The 15,978-nt window shown below is 54.5% G+C and overlaps 1 protein-coding gene across 1 annotated transcript; it reads right to left on the bottom strand.

The window, feature by feature from the left end:
* Positions 1–1,900: 1,900 nt before the first annotated feature.
* LTA (lymphotoxin alpha) lies at positions 1,901–2,773 on the bottom strand. The gene is made up of 3 exons (XM_062187402.1): positions 2,699–2,773; positions 2,511–2,616; positions 1,901–2,313 (listed from the first exon to the last, which is right to left on the bottom strand). The coding sequence occupies exons 1-3, from the start codon at positions 2,771–2,773 to the stop codon at positions 1,901–1,903; spliced, it is 594 nt and encodes a 197-aa protein (XP_062043386.1).
* Positions 2,774–15,978: the final 13,205 nt, after the last annotated feature.

The following is a 15,978-nucleotide window of genomic DNA, read 5'->3' as shown; positions in this document are numbered from 1 at the left end:
CTGGAGTTGCTGCTCTCCCTCCTAGCTGGTCCCCGTGTCCTCACTGAGGGAGCTTCTCTGGCTGGGTGTGCACACAGCTGCCTTTATAGCCCGCGGGTGAGAGGGGGGCGGGGAAAGGCTCTCATTCACCCAGCGGAAAACTTCCTTGGTGGAGAAACCCATGAGCTCATCTGGAGGAAGCGGTAGTGGGCTCTACACCTTCTCTCTCGGTTTCTTCTCCATCTCGGGGGGTGGGGGTGGGGCTTTGGAAAGTTGGGGACACCCAGGCATCAAGGATACTCCTCACCCTCCCCACCTGGATTTGGAGGTGAATGTCTTGAACCAGTTACCAGTGCGAGCAGAGCAGCCTGGAAGCTGGCTCCTGGTCGCCCCTGCCCCCACCACGCCTACTTTGGGGGACCATTCAGGGTGCCGTGTCCCTCTGATTTCCAGACAGGACTCCTGTGGGGGGTAGCACTTGAAGTAGGAGGGGCTTCAGAAAGTGGAGACCTTGAGCGGGAGAAACCTGGGCGGTGCTGGGTCTGAGACAGGTGTCTGGGTCCCCAGGGGGCAAAAGGCGCTGGGGGCAGGGTGCATGGGGTGTGCATGGGGCCCCTGGCAGGGCTGGGTGGAGGATAGCAGGGACAAGCCTGGGACAGCCCCAAAGGGAGGGAAATCAGCCCTGGGAATTCACGGCCCCACAGGGCACGGCTTCTCCTTTCATTCTGAACCCGGACCCCACTACTGGTTTCAATCTTGATTTCCAAGGGACTCTGAGGTCCCTGATTTTTTTCATGAATCCACCCCTCCCTTCCAAGCCCCATTATGCGGCTGTGCGTCCACAAAGTCCACTGTGTTCCATACCCCCTGGTGCTCCTTGGGGTCCTGTGCAAAGCCCCTCCTCAGGGGGTCTCCATCTGCACCCTCATCGTCTGGGACAGCCCTCCCTTTGTGTGGTCCCTTCTCCCCAGAGGCCCCCTGTGACCTCATCCCTCACAGCCTCTAGGAGAGGTCTCCCGGGGACCCCCTGACTCCCACCCCCCAGACCCCGGGGACCCCATCTCTTCAGTCTTTCCAGCTCATCCTTTGGTTCCCGTGTAGCACTTTGGCTGCTTCTCCCCTGGGAGTTGGCCACACACCCCTGGAGCTCCTTGGGGGCTTTTTATCTCCTGGATCTCTGCCCACAGTTCCCGATCCCTCTGCGGCCCCTGTCCCTCTCTCCATTCCTTAGAGAGACCTGGGAAATTCTCCCCTCCCAGAGAGAAAGACCAACACATGAGCAGACAGCACTTCAGAGAAAAGAGGTTTATTGGGCTTCACCGAGGGCGCAGGTGTCTCCCCGTGGGTGTCTGGTCAAGCGGTGCTGGCTCGGCGGCCCTTTCGCTTCCTTCTCGAGCCCCCCAGTTCCTCAGCCCTCTCTCTCTCTCTCTCTCTCTCTCTCTCTCTCTCTCGGGAGGCCTTGTGCCAGTGCCTTGTCTTTAGCTCTTGAGCCTGTTCAACGCTCTCTCTCTCCTGACATTCTTGTGTTATTCCCCTCTCTCCATGCTCCATAAATAAATAACTTAATTTCCCCCCCTTCATAAATAGTCCCCCTTCCCTGCCTCCAGTCTTCCTCCCAAGCTGCCCTGTGTCCCGGTCCAGGTCCAGACGCAGGCCCCACCTAGACGGTGGGGAACAGCAGGACAGCTCCGTGCTGGGAATTTCTAGGCAGGTGTGAAATCCTGGGTTCAGGGAGGTGCGGTCCCCTGGGGGACCTAGAATTCCTTCTTTGAAGGTTCCAGGTGACTTGAGTGGGGGAGACTTGAGACTGTTGGAATGGTCCAAGGAGAGGTGGTGGTGATCCTTGAAACAGTCAGAATGGAGTCAAAATGGGGAGAAGGCCTTGAAGCCCATTTTTTTTCTTTCTGGATTTTTCTAAGGTCTACAGAGCAAAGGCTCCAAAGAAGACACTACTGGGGCTGAGGAGCAGGTGGGCGATGCCATCTGTGTGGGTGGACAGCTGGTCTCCCTGGGTGAGCAGGAACACGGCCCCCTGGTACACAGAGCGCACCCAGGGTCCCTGCGGTCCTGGGCACACGGACTTCTGGGCGCTGAGGAGAGGCACATGGAAGGAGTACTGGGAGGAGAAGAGCTGGACCTCGTGAGCCAGGTAGAGAGGCATGGGCACGGCCTTGGGGGAGCAGCCTTCCCCAGAGAAAACCACCTGCGAGTACACGAAGTAGAGCCCACTGCTGGGCACCAGCAGGGAATTGTTGCTCAGGGAGAAGCCGTGGCGGAGGAAGGCCCGATCCGTGTTCGCTCTCCAGCGCAGCGAGTCCTGCGTGCTGGGGTCTCCTGGGGTGGGCAGGGAAGGGCAAGGTCAGAGTCTCTTTCCCTGAGGGAGCAGGCACCAGACAGCTGAGCTCCAGGTCAGGGCTGGGGAGGTGCTGGGGGGGGGACTTGAAGGAGGGGTGTGGGTTGTACTTGGGACCCTGGTGGGGCTGTAGCAGGAGAGCCAGGGGCTGTGTGTCTGGGGCCCGGTGGGTGTTTACCAACGAGGTGCGCAGCAGGTTTGAGGGTGCTGTGGCCGAAATGTTTCTGAAGGCGCTGCTGGGCATTCCGGGCAGCTGAGGGCGGGAACTCCGCCCCAGGGAGCCCCTAGGGGAGAACAGAGTTGAGGGGAGCTGCGAGGCTCAAGGTTGGGCGCACCCGGCAGCTCCCCATGCTCCTGCGGCCTCACCTGGGCCCCAGGCGGCGGCGGGGCCAGCAGCAGCCCCAGAAGGAGGGGGAGGTAGAGACGTCCAGGTGGTGTCATGGGGAGAACCTGCAGGGAGAGAGAGAGAAAGAGAGCGTGCGCCCCGGAGTGAGAGCCGGTGAGTGGGGCGGGGCACGCAGCGGAAGAGGGACCTCCCGCCCGGCCGCCCGCCCACCCGCCCACCGAGACAGCCGCCCCAGCGACAGGGCGACAGGGAGAGAAGAGGAGGAGATGCGGGCAGGGGAGCCCCGAGGTGAGCAGAGGGAGCGAGAAAGAGAAAGAGACAGACAGGAAGGTGGCAGGAACAGAGAGCCCGTGGCAGGGAAGACGCACAGCTGGAGAGGCAGACACCAGAACAAACCAAAAGCAAACCCACCAAGGCCCAGGCCCAGGCAGGTGGGGGGCGGGGCGGGGAGGCGCGGGGTGCCAGGCAGGTGGCGCCGGCCTGTGCCCAGGCGGAGGGGGCAGGCGGCTGCAGGCAGGAGCCTGAGGCAGCCCAGGCAGCTGGGCAGAAGACCTCACCTGCTGTGCGGGGCCCCTGGGCCCGGACGCTTGGGTCCCTTTATAGAGGAAGCGGCAGTGGCAGCGTGGCAGGCGGCGGGCGGGTTCTAGGTCGGGGCTGGGGCCCGGGGAAGCCCCCAGGGCTTAGAAGATGCTGCTGTTTCAGTCGAAGGCAGGAAAGGCTGGGGCCTAGGAGGGAACCACAGGCTGGGGGCTCGGGCGATTGAGTTCTGGGAAGGCGAGTGGGGTCAGGGGAACCGTGGGCTGGGACGGCCGCGGAGGGAGGGCAGGCCCGGCAGTTCCAGAGAAGGGACAGGCGTTTCGGGGAGGACGAGCGGCAGCAGCCTGGGTGTGGGCTGCAGGCCAGTTCCCTGAACAGCCAGCGCAGTGAACACCTCTGCACCCCGCTGGCTTCCTTCTTGGGCAGCCCTGGCCCTCGTCTTTGCTCGTCCCAGTGTGTGTACTTTGCAGGCTGTCTGGCAGGTCCCAAATCACTGCTGTGTACCTGCTGCCTTGGGGGAAGGAGCCCCCTCTCCCTCTCCAAGTGTCCTGGCTTGGAAGATGAATTTTGGGTCCCCCGCCCCAAGGTGATGCTGCATGCTCTTGGATGACAAGCTCCCGTCCCACCCTGAACAGTGCCTTCCCCCTCACTCCAGCCTCAGCCCCCCCATCATTTCTGTATCCCGTGGAAACACCCCCTCCAGGCTCAGTGCTGGGGCCACTGCTGTGTGCTCTGTAGTGCAAGCTTCAACAGTCCCCGCAGGAGAGGCCTAAGGGTGGTGGCCTGAGCTGGGGTGGGCGTAGCTAAGGGACTTGCCTTGAAACTGCGTTTGCAGAGCCAATGCACTGTTTCAATACTGTTCAATATTCTTATTTTCTTTTTTTTAAGATTTATTTATTTTTTTTAAAGATTAATTTACTTGAAAGGCAGAATTACAGAGAGTGAAAGGGGGGAGAGAGAGAGAGAGAGAGAGAGAGAGAGAGAGGTCTTCCATCCACTGGTTCAGTCCTCAAATAGCTGCAATGACCAGGGCCAGGCTAAAGCCAGGAGCCAGGAACCTCAACTGGGTTGGGTCTCCCACATGAATGCAGGGACCCAAGCACCTGGGCCATCCTCCACTGCCTTCCCAGGCACGTTAGCAGGGAGCTGGATCTGGAGTGGAGCGGCTGGGACACGCACCGGCGCCCATGTGGGATGCAGGCATGCAGTCAGAGCCCAATCCGCTACACCACAGCGCCAGCTCCTATTTTCTTGTTGTTGATCGATAATTTAGGTGCAGGGGAGTGCACACCTCTTCTATGTGCTGTGATGAATTTTCCCACTGTATGTGACCCTGGAGCTGTCACCTACTACTACACGCTTTCTGGTCCCCAACAGGTTCCCTTGTACCCCCGCCCAGTCTGTCCCCTCCGGAGAAAACCAACCGCTCTCTGGCCCTGGTCACCGCAGCTTGGTTCTTCCTGCTTGTGGACTTAGTATAAATGAGATCACAGAGGAAGTGCTCAGGAGCGTTCGGCATCTTTCACTCAGCGTGTCTGAGAGATTCGCACACGTGGCCGCATCTGTCAGTTTTACAGATATATTTTTAAATGTAAATGACACCTTTTATTGTTGAATTGCTGCTCTTTTAAAAAATATCTATTTTATTTATTTGAAGACAGAGTCACAGAGAGAGGTAGAGACAGAGAGAGAGGTCTTCCATCTGCTGGTTCACTGAACAGAAAGTCGCAACAGCTGGAGCTGCGCTGATCTGAAGCCAGGAGCCAGGAGCTTCTTCCGGGTCTCCCACACGGGTGCAGGGGCCCAAGGACTTGGGCCATCTTCTACTGCTGTCCCAGGCCATAGCAGAGAGCTGGATCAGAAGATGAGCAGCCGGGACTAGAACCGGTGTCCATATGGGATGCCGTCACTGCAGGCCAGGGCTTTAATCCACTGCACCACAACGCTGGCCCTCTACAAATATTTTTAAAAGATTTGTTTATTTATTTGAAAGAGTGAAAGAGGAGGGAGAGAGAGAGAGAAAGAGAGAAATCCTCCATCCATTGGCTCATTCCCCAAATGGCTGCAACAGCTGGGGCTGGAGTCAAGTACTCCATCTGGGTTTCCCATGTGGGTGGCAGGGGCCCAGATACTTGGGTAAGCATGTGTTGCCTTCCCAGGTACATTAGACCAAAGCCAGGATGCAAACTAGCGCTGCGACGCAAGGGGCAGCTTAAGCTTCCACACTACCACATGGGCTCTCAGCAGTTTTTTTTGTGTGTGATGTAATAGCCTATTGGATGAACACACTATAATGTATTCTGTGGTTAGGCATTTGGTTTCTTTCTAGTTTTTAGCTAATATGAAAAGCGTTGATTTGAACATTCTTGTAGATGAGCCAGTTTTCTCTTAGCTTGTAAGTTAAAGGTTCTTTTTTTTAAAAAAAGATTTATTTATTTTATTTGAAAATCAGAATTACACATAGAGAGGAGAGGCAGAGAGAGAGAGAGAGAGAGAGAGAGGTCTTCCATACGCTGGTTCACTTCCTAATTGGCTGCATTGGCCAGAGCTGCCCACGTGGGTACGGGGCCCAAGGACTTGGACCATCTTCTACTGCTTTCCCAGGCCATAGCAGAGAGCTGGATTGGAAGTGGAGCAGCCAGGGCTCGAACTGGTGCTTTACCCTCTATGCCACAGCATTGGCTCTCAAATATTGTTGTTGTTGCTATTGCTGTGGTCAATTTGGGCAGTTGTAGAGGGGCTGGGACTGGGGCTGCGTGAGGCTAAAGTGCTGCTGCCTGGGCACACTGCACTGAGGCACAGGTTCTGGAAGGGTCGTGTATCCTGTCATGATAAATTCTTATTCTGTGCACGCGTGAGTGATTTCTCCTGCTTTCCTAGGTTTACCAGCAGGGAGCTGAATCGGAAGTGGAGCAGCTGGCCCTATTCAATCCAAGTTTTGTGTGACATGGGAGCATTGAAGAGCTAAGATTCTGTCAGTGAGAATATCAGTATGAGGGGCTGGTGCTGTGGCATAGTGGATAAAGCTGCTGCCTGCAGTGCCGGCATCCCATATGGGCGTCGGTTCGAGTCTCGGCTGTTCCACTTCCGATCCAGCTCTCTGCTATGGCCTGGGAAAGCAATAGAAGATGGCCCAAGTCCTTGGGCCCCTGCACCCATGTGGGAGACCTGGAAGAAGCTCCTGGCTCCTGGCTTCAGATCAGCATAGCTCTGGCCATTGTGGCCATCTGGGGAGTGAACCAGCAGATGGAAGACCTCTCTCTCTCTCTCTCTTTCTCTCTCTCTGCCTCTCTGTAACTCTGCCTTTCAAATAAATAAATAAATAAATCTTAAAACAAAACAAAACAAAAAACGAATATCAGTTTGACAGACTAAACCAACGAGGCCTACTGATCTGGATCTTGATCTGTGGACCCCGGAACCAGAGCCAAGCTGAACCTCTTCCCTCTATAAAGTCAGTGCCCCAGGTGTTTCGTTACAGTGATGGAAGGCTGCCGACACGAGGCAGGTGGGGGAGTTGCTTTATTGCCCATTGTGACTCAGAGAGGCAGGGGAGAAGGTAGCGTAGTAATCCTAAGTTTTGTGGCTGGATTTGGGGATGAGGGGTGCTAGGTTCCGTGGCTTGGCTTGGGGTGCAAGGTGGGGGAGGGGGAGAAGACAGAGCAGGAGAAGGGCGAGCTGCCTCGGAGACCTTCCAGTCTTCCAGTTCCAGCAGCAGCAGGCCCCACAGCTGGCGGTGCTGTGTCCCGAGACCCAGCAGCTCTCGTTCTGCCTCTTTGGCTTTCTCGCTGCTCCACAGCGCCGAGGGTACAGATGTGAATGCTGGTCTCTGGCCTCTGGAGTACAAGGATAAGAAAGTGGGGTAGCCCCAGGACTGCGGGCTCAACCACAGAGAATCTGTGGCCCTGGTCTGATGGACAGACGGCTCAGGTGCTGCTGCTGCCGGAGGCAAAGAGCTTGCCGAAGGGTGGGGGTCCCAGGTAGAGGGAGGAGTTTGTGCAAAGGCCCGAGGTGGGAGAGTTCAGGCCCCATAATGCGTGGAAAGAGCAGAGGTGAGGCTGGGGGGAAAGCTGAGAACATATCCCGAAGGCCTTAACCCCAAGTTTAGATTTCACTAAATGTGATGGAAAGTCACTTAAAATATTAAGCGAGAAAGGAAACCACTAGATTGATATGTCAGAAAATGAGCCTGGGGGCGAGTGTTGTGGTGCAGCGGGCTAAGCTGCAGTTTGCATATCGGCGCGTTGGTTTGACTTGGCTGCTGTGCTTCAGGCCCGCTCCCTGCTACCGAGCCTGCAAAGGCGGCAGATAATGGCCCAAGAACCCGGGTTCCTGCCATCCGTGGCAGGGGACCCAGATGGAGTTCCTGGTTCCTGGCTTCAGCCTGGCCCAAACCTGGCTGTTGTGGTCATTTGGGGGAGTGAACTAGTAGATGGAAGATTCTCTTTATCTCTCACTGTCACTCTGTCTTTCAAATCAACAAATAGATTTTAAATGAAAAAGCAAAATGAGCCTGGAGACCACATAGAGATTGGATTGGGGCGTGGAGCAGGGACTAAAGGAGAAACCAACAGGGCTTGGGGTCACTGCCGCTGGGAGGTGTGGGCGCCTGTGTTTATGTTGAGGCAGCAGCAGGAGAACAGATGTAGAAAACCTACATCTTTGTGGCCGACCAGATGTGACAGAAGAGACGTCCGAGAGGGATGTATCTTAAATCTCTTGGTCTAGCCTTGTCTTCTTTTTTAAAAAGAGAGTTCACTTGTTTGTGAGGGGCGGAGGGAGAAGAAGGGGGGACGCTGGCTGCTCACTCACTTGAACCGTCACCGCGGCCACCCAAATTCTGCATTGGCAAGAAGCTGGAGTCGGGAATCAAACCCACGTCCTCTGGTGAAGAACACAGGCGTCTAAGCCTCTAGGCCAAACACCGGCCCCCTTCTTGCTCTTTGAACCTTGCCCTTGTGTCACTGTTGTTTTCCCTCTTGGCCCCTGCTCCTCTCCCTTCTCGGTGTCTCGCTGTCTCTGGGACTTTCTTTCTTTTCTCTCCTGTGGCTCCGTTCTGCTATCTGCTGGCGTGAGTGGATGGCCCACAGGAGCGCAGCTGAGCCTTGTTGAAACACACACGTGATGCGATTAGCAGTGAGCCGCAGAGAGGAGCAGCTTCCATCACAGAGGGAGCCTGGGGCTGGGGCTGGGGGGTGCACGAGGGGAAGGCAGGGGGTGCTGGGGAGATGGGCGAGCCTGAGAGGAAGGAAGGGCCGTGGCGCAGTGTCACGGGAGCCGGGTGGAGGGCCGGAGGCTGCTCCTTGCGATGAGCCAATCTTGGTTTCAATCTCAGTTTCAGAGGTTGTGTGAAATTCGGTTTCTTTCTTGGGGAGGCCAGCAGTTGGTTTGGGGCTTTCCCTGGGTGGGAGGGCTCTGACTGGAGCCTCGTGCCCTCCACTCAGGGGAACGCAGTCTCTTGGTGACTTCTGGAGCAGCTAATGGAATCTCTGAGGGCTCCTGGCGAGGCTGAAATGACAGCTGCAAACTTCAACGAAGCCTCGAAACCCACACTGGGATGTTCAATACCGACTTTGACCCTAACCCACACTTAACCTCAACCCAGATCACAGCTCAAACTCAGTGCCAACTGTATCTGACCTAAAATCTGAAACATATCCCAATAACTAAACTCCAGAACAAAACTTATCCAACCCAATCCTGTTTCTAGGGCTAAGCCTTAAACCAGCTTATCCCCGTTCTTAACCCCAAACGTGAATGTGACTCTAAATGTGTACGTTTGATCTGAGACACGCCTAGAATTGAACTACATGCTGCTGTATCCCGTTATCCTCCTGTCCTTCCGTTTAATAACGATTTATTGGGTGCCTGCCGGGTGCTGGATGCTGTTCTACACCAGAGGGAGGTGGTGGCAGGGAACCAACGCGCGTGGGGATTGCATCCCAGCCAAGAGCAGGTGGAAAAGAAACTGAAGAAGGAATCAGAGGGTGGTGCTACAAGAAAGACAGGATGATGTAATAAGAATGGCAAGAACTACTTTTTTTTTTAAAAGAGATTTTATTTATTTATTTATTTGAAAGGCAGAGAGAGAGAGAGAGAGGGAGAGAGGGAGGGAGAAAGGGAAAGAGATCTTTCCTTTGTTGATTCACTTCCCAAATGACCACAACAGCTAGGGCTTGGCCAGGCTGAGGCCAGGAGCCAAGAATTCTGTCCTGTCTCTCACATGAGTGACAGGGACCCAGGTACTTGGGCCATCATCCACTGCCTTCCCAGGCACATTAGCAGGAAGGTGGATCGGAAGCAAAAGCAAACCAGACATGATGCAAACTGGCACTGTAATACGGGATTGCAAAGACCACAAGCTGAGGCTTAACTCGCTGTGCCACAACGCTGGCCTCAAAGAACTACTTTGGATGGAGTAGTCGGCGACGCTGGCTCTGAGCGAGCAGCAATGACACTGAGACACAAGTGACAGAAAGAATCACCAGGGGAAAGGGTGGGGGCAAGGCACCCAGGCAAAGGGAAGAGCTGCTGCAGCTGCTGGGGGGTGGGAACAAACTGGGGGTGCTGGGGAACAGAACGAAGGTGGGTGTGGCTCAGGCAGAGAGACTGGGAGAGGGGCAGGAGATGAGGTCCCAGAGGAGGCCAGGAGGTCAATAGAAAAGGCCACAGCAGGGCTGGGTCTTCTAGATTGTATTCAACCATGGAGGGAGTCAGCAGCTGTGTGTGTGTGTGTGTGTGTGAGCGTGAGAGAGAGAGAGAGACAGACAGACAGACAGGGTGGTGCCTGGACTTGGAGTTTTGGAAGATCGCAGTTGAGCCTGGATTGGAAGGGACGAGGGTGAGCAGGGACACCAGTGGGAGGTGACTGTAATGATGTTAGAGATGGTGGCAGCCATGGGATGACTGGGAGGAGGTGGGGCGACTGGGAGAGTAGGGTTCTGGTGGAGCGCCGGGTGCCAGGTCTAAAGCCGTAGAGAGAACTGTAAGAGGAGGTGTCGCTTGGCAGCTGGGTGTGTGATTTTGGGGGTCAAAGTTGGGGGGGTAAAGAGAGGGGAAAATGGGCCTTGTAGCATGGAGATGGCATTTAAAGCCACAGAACTGGAAGAGATGCCTTATCTTGTGCATTCCCATAAAACCCCTCGAGGTGTACTTAAGAGAGGGCTTGAGAAAGTTCACAGGAGTGGAAATTAACAGATAACTATTTTTGTGCAGAACAATGAAATCAAGGCTTAGTTTTTTCATAATGTGCATACATGCACATTATATTTCCTGGCGTGCCCCCCCCCCCCCACATTCAGTGTAACACAACTTCCATTCTGCAATCCGGAAGCACCAATCTCTGCTTCCAGAAGCAAAACCCTCCAGGCTTTATCTTCGTCTCCTGCATTCTCACTGGAACTTAACCTCCCTCATGCATTCAGATCCTACATTTTGTTTTCAAAATCATCTTCCTCTGGGCACCTTGGAACCTGGCCTTCCCCTAACGTGGCTGCTTCTGTCTTTGGTGAAGTCTGTAGAAAGTGATCACTGCGGAGTGCGGGCGGAGCAGAGAGGTCAGGATTCTCCCCCTGCACCATCCATAACCTCCCCCCCCCGCCCCCGCCTGCGTCTTTTGCATTCGCCACTCTCTTCTGTCTTCACAGCAGTCTTCTCCATCAGCATCATGGTATGCTTTTTTTTTTTTTTAAGATTTATTTATTGGGACCGACGCTGTGGCTCAGCGGGTGAAAGCAGTGGCCTGCAGTGCTGGTATCCCATATGGGCGCCGGTTTGAGAGAGAGGTCTTCCATCCACTGGTTCACTCCCCAGATGGCCGCAATGGCTGGAGCTGAGCTGATCTGAAGCCAGGAGCCAGGAGCTTATTCCGAGTCTCCCATGCTGGTGCAGGGGCCCAAGGACTCGGGTCGTCTTCCTTTGCTTTCCCAGGCCATAGCAGAGAGCTGGATTGGAAGAGGAGCAGCCAGGACTTGAACCAGCGCCCATATGGGATGCTGGCACTGCAGACAGTGGCTTTACCCACTACGCCACAGCGCCGGCCCCTCAGTCCCTATCTTTGACTCCCCATTATACTTCTTCAGGGTTCCTCACCCTATCTCTTCCTTCTCAGTTGGCGATGCTGTCATCTATTTTATCGAGCTTAAGGTCACCCAAGGGAGATCTCTCTCTTTTCTCCTCCTCCTCCTCCTTTGTCCTTTCCCCTTCATTGTCTGTGTTTCATCTTTCCTTCTTGACTCAGATGCAGTCTCGCTTTTCTTTTTTAAAAAATATTTATTTTATTTGAAAGGCAAAGTTATAGAGAGGCAGGGGTAGAGGGAGGGAGGGAGGGAGAGAGAGAGAGGTCTTCCATCTGCTGGTTCACTCCCCAAATGGCTGCAACGGTCGGAGCTGGGCCGATCTGAAGCCAGGAGCCAGGAGCTTCTTCTGGGTCTCCCACGTGGGTGCAGAGGCTCAAACGCCTGGGCCGTCTTCCACTGCTTTCCCAGGCCACAGCAGAGCAGAGCGGCCGGGACTCGAGCCTGTGCCTGTATGGGATGCCGGCGCTGCAGGCGGGGCTTTACCTGCTACCCCACAGCGCCGGCCCCAGCTCTTCTCCTTTCATCCACGCTCCTCGTCCACGTCCTTTGTCTTTCCCACGTTCTTCCCCCTCCTCGTTATTCTCAGCTCTTTTTCTCATTGTGCATCTTCCCTTTTACACACTGACTCAATTTTATTTCTTGAAAATAAACAAAAAAACGATTTCCCTGAACTCTTTCTCCCTCAACCGTCCACTCACCCCTCACTTCCCTTTCCACGTGATGTCAAGAGAGTAGCCTGCTTTTTCAGGAACTGGTAAAATTTTCCTCGTCCGCCGAATTCGTGGGTAGAACTAAGAGATGATTCTTAATGAGCTTGTGTATTCACTGTTCTGTCACTTTGTACCCACCGCCTCCTTTCCCTCACCTCCCACTCACTCATTCTTCAACCTGTGCGAAGTGAGTTCTGTCTCTTATTAAATGGAAATTATTTTCTCAAAATTTGTAATCGTCTAGTTCCTGAGCCCGAAGGACCGTTTCCAGCCCTCACCTGCGAGACCTCTGCAAAGCCTCAGATGCGGTTGCACAGTCCTCCCTCTCCCTGCTGTCTGACCGCTGCTCGCTCTTCGCTGCTTTAGGGATTTGTGTGGCCACTCTGCCACCTTCTCCAGGAAGGGAATGACGGCCACATCTATCCCTCCAGTCCAGACTCTTTGAGTTTCACACCTTCTTGCTGGAGAATTCTGCCTGAGTGTCATGTCAGCCCCTCACACTCAGCAGCCTTTGAGCCCTCTGAGCAGGTGCACCTCCTATCACCAGTGTGGGTGTTGTTTGTTTGTCTCACTAGACTGTAAGGCTGGGAAGGCACTGACTTTTTTTTTTTTTTCTTTTCTTATATCTGTTGTCTGGCAGTGCCCTGCTGCAGACAAATGCTTAAGAAAAGTTTAAATGTTTGAAACTGAACTTATCATCCCTCTGCCATCCTCTTCCTTCTTGGTGTGTCCAGGGCTGGGGGATGTCCTGTGGGCTGTGTAGTCATCTGGTCTGTCTCTGCAGGGCCAAGGCAACTGCAGAAGGTACTCAAAGTCTCAAAGTTCAGTAAATTTGGGGCCGGTGCTGTGGTGCAGCGGGTTAAAGCCTCAGCCTGCAACGCCGGCAGCTCGTGTAGGCACTGGTTTGAGTCCCAGCTGCTCCACTTCTGATCCGGCTCTCTGCTATGGCCTGAGAAGGCAGAAGAGGATGGCCCAAGTCCTTGGGCCCCTGTACCCGCCTGGGAGACCTGGAAGAGGCTCCTGGCTTCGGATCAGCTCAGAACTGGCCGTTGTGGTCATTTGGGGAGTGAACCAGCGGAATGGATGAGCTCTCTCTCTCTGGCTCCACTTCTCTCTCTAACCCTGTCTTTCAAATAAATAAAATAATTCTTTAAAAAAAAGTTCAGTAAATCTATAGCAGGCTCATTTTTTAGGTTGATAATTTTGCGTGGCCTCTTGAGTGTTGTTAGAAATATCCAAATGGCCCTTGGCAGATAAAAAAGGTTCCCCACCCCTGGTGTAGGCCATCATCATCTTTCCAATCCCCTGGGCTCAAAACTTTTAGTCAGCTAAGAGTCCTCTTTTCCCATCCAATTGTTTGTCGTGTCCTAAAGTCCTCTCACAGTTTATGAAATCTCTTCCTTCCTTTAATGCCACTTGGTGGTACGGGACTTCAGTAGAAAGCACAGTTTCAGGGTCCGGTGAGTGTAATGCTAGTCCCCCTACTTTTTAGCCACGCGGCCTTAAGCAGGGGCCACACCAAGGGCCTCGGCTTTGTCATCTGGACATGGGGACGGACAGAAAGGGATGATCCCTTCCCTCACCCCTCGGAAGGGTCATGGCCAATACTCCAATAGCAAGACAGGTTAACCAGAGAACAGCATACCCAAGCTTTATTGCATCAAAGTTTTACGTGATACGGGAACCCTCAGAAGTGAAGATCCAGGCCCCAAGGAAAACCGTCCATTTCTAAGCGCTTAGACTTGATGAAAAACAGGCAGCACGTGGAAGCATGATTGGACAAAAAGGGTGTGAGCTAATGGCAACCGACGGAGGGCCAAAATGAGGCCGGTCTGTCCAGATTCTCCCTGGCCTCTCTTTGCAGCTTTCCTTCCTGTAGGAATGGACAGGATGCGTCTGGAATGAAGCTTTTCTTTTCTTTCTTTTTAGCATTTATTTGAAAGACAGAGTTAGAGAGAGAAAGAGAGACAGTGAGAGAGATCTTCCATCGTTGGTTCACTGCCCAAGGGACTGCAACGGCCGGGGCTGGGCCAGGCTGAAGGCAGGAGCCAGAACTGCTTCCAGGTCTCCCAGGGTGAGTGCAGGGGCCTAATTTCTCAGAGCATCTTCCGCTGCTTTCCCAGGTGCATCAGCAGGGAGCTGGTTCAGAAGTGGAGCAGCCGGGACTTGAACTGGCGCCCATATGGGATGCTGGTGCTGCAGGCCGCAGCTTAACCCTCTGTACCACAGTGCCAGCCCTAGACCAAGCTCTTCTAACCAAGTGCCAGACAAGGTAGGTTAGAGACTTTTTTAAAAAGGTGTGTTGGGGTGGGGGGGAGGAAGGTTAAACTCTTTCTAGATTCTATGGCTGCCTTTTCTGGTTTCTATGTCCTGATTTGGGAAAAGGAGTTATTATTATTATTATTTTTCTTTTTGACAGGCAGAGTGGATAGTGAGAGAGAGAGAGACAGAGAGAAAGGTGGAAAAGGAGTTATTTTTATAATTCTCTTCATGGGGAGCAAGACAGGCGGATGGAAGAGAGAGAGAAAGAGAAAGAGAGAGAGAGAGAGAGAGGTTGCTTCTGAGCCCTCTCAATCTCATTTAGCTCAAAGTACTCAACAAGGCAACACGCCAAGCTCTGGGCTACGGTTTCCTGAGTACATCAGATTCCTGGTGTTGGGAAAATGGCTATTAACACACAGCAGGGAGTGAGGTGATGACAGGTTTTCCCCCTCCTTGCATGCATGTCCGTAGCACTTCCCTGATGTGACCTTGGCATTCCGCCGTTCTTTCTTCACCACACGCTCCCTCACGCCTGTGCCCTTCGGTGCAGGATGCTCTCATCCGTTTCTCAGCCTGTTTTCTGGCTTCCTGGCCTCTGCTGAAGCCATTTCATTTACCTACGAAGCCTTCCTCTCCATCTCCACCCGCCGACGTCCTGCCCACTCATCAGAGCCCACGCAGGTGCGGTCTCCCTCCTCATGGCCTCCCCGGATGCTTGCAGGTCACGTTCACCTCCCCCTCTGCAGCCACTGCACCTGGCCATCGGGTCTACCCTGCAGGCCTGAGTCAGCTGGTTGGGTAGGAGTCTGTGTCCCCGTTAGACTGCACACTCGAAGCAGGGCTTGAAACCACCTCTGGGCCACATCCCGCTCAGCTGACCTGCTCTGACCCTTTGTCTAACTGAGCTCAAACCTACTCCAGCCCCAGCCCCTCAATGACCTCTTCGACCTCACCAACTGAGTTTCTCCAACTGAAGCCCAAAGCTTCCTCCATGGAGACTCAACCCCCGCTCCCAGCTCTAGAGGGCAGAGACACACTTACACCCCCTGCAGTGTCTCCCAGGAGGCACTGAGCCACCCCTTGGGGATCCCTGGTCCCCTCCCTGCCCCCACTGTGGTGGACAGGATGCCTGCAGCCTGGCACCGGGGGTCAGAGGAAGCCAAGTGCCTCTAGGGCTCAGTATTTTTATCAGCCTAGGAAACAAGAGACACAGAAGCGGAAACTGTGTGGTCAGAGAAAGTGAACAACCTTTTTCTCCGGGGAACCCCCACCGGGGCTGGGGGCCAGACGCCAAGGAGGGACACCGAAGAGAGGTTGCTCCAGGGGTCCAGGAACAAGGGCTTGCTTTGCCTTGGTTTTAAGTAACCCTTGGCGGGGGTGGGAAACGATGTGCTTAAAAACCAGAGAGAAATCTCCTGGGTGCAGGAGCGAATTCAGACGTGAGGCTCGTCTGTTGCTTGCCTCTCGGCCCCTCGCTTAGGGATCCTAACCCCAGCACCCGCCGCCGGCTCCCCCCAGCTCCAGGCCTGGGCTCTTTGCATGCCACTTCCGAAATCTCCCGCCTGTGAGAGGAACTAGACGCTGGGTTGCTCACAGCACTGTCTCTTCTCTGAATCACAGCAGCTTCCTCTCACAGGATCTTTCTCACCAGCCCCCCCCCCCCACTTCTGCCCCTGAACATGTGCCTGGGCCCCCCTCCTAGGTTCACGCTCT

Source organism: Lepus europaeus, chromosome 3 (assembly GCF_033115175.1).
Source record: "Lepus europaeus isolate LE1 chromosome 3, mLepTim1.pri, whole genome shotgun sequence".
NCBI classification, from domain to species: Eukaryota; Metazoa; Chordata; class Mammalia; order Lagomorpha; family Leporidae; genus Lepus; species Lepus europaeus.
Note: the sequence above shows the minus strand (reverse complement) of the source record. Positions and strands in the feature narration are given on the sequence as shown.

Excerpts from the sequence above, each read along its gene's own strand:
- LTA (XM_062187402.1), bottom strand. The coding sequence starts at position 2,773 with ATGACACCACCTGGACGTCTCTACCTCCCCCTCCTTCTGGGGCTGCTG. Across the intron at positions 2,617-2,698 it reads CGCCGCCGCCTGGGGCCCAG|GGGCTCCCTGGGGCGGAGTT; the intron begins GTGAGGCCGCAG and ends GTTCTCCCCTAG. Across the intron at positions 2,314-2,510 it reads ACCTGCTGCGCACCTCGTTG|GAGACCCCAGCACGCAGGAC; the intron begins GTAAACACCCAC and ends TGCCCACCCCAG.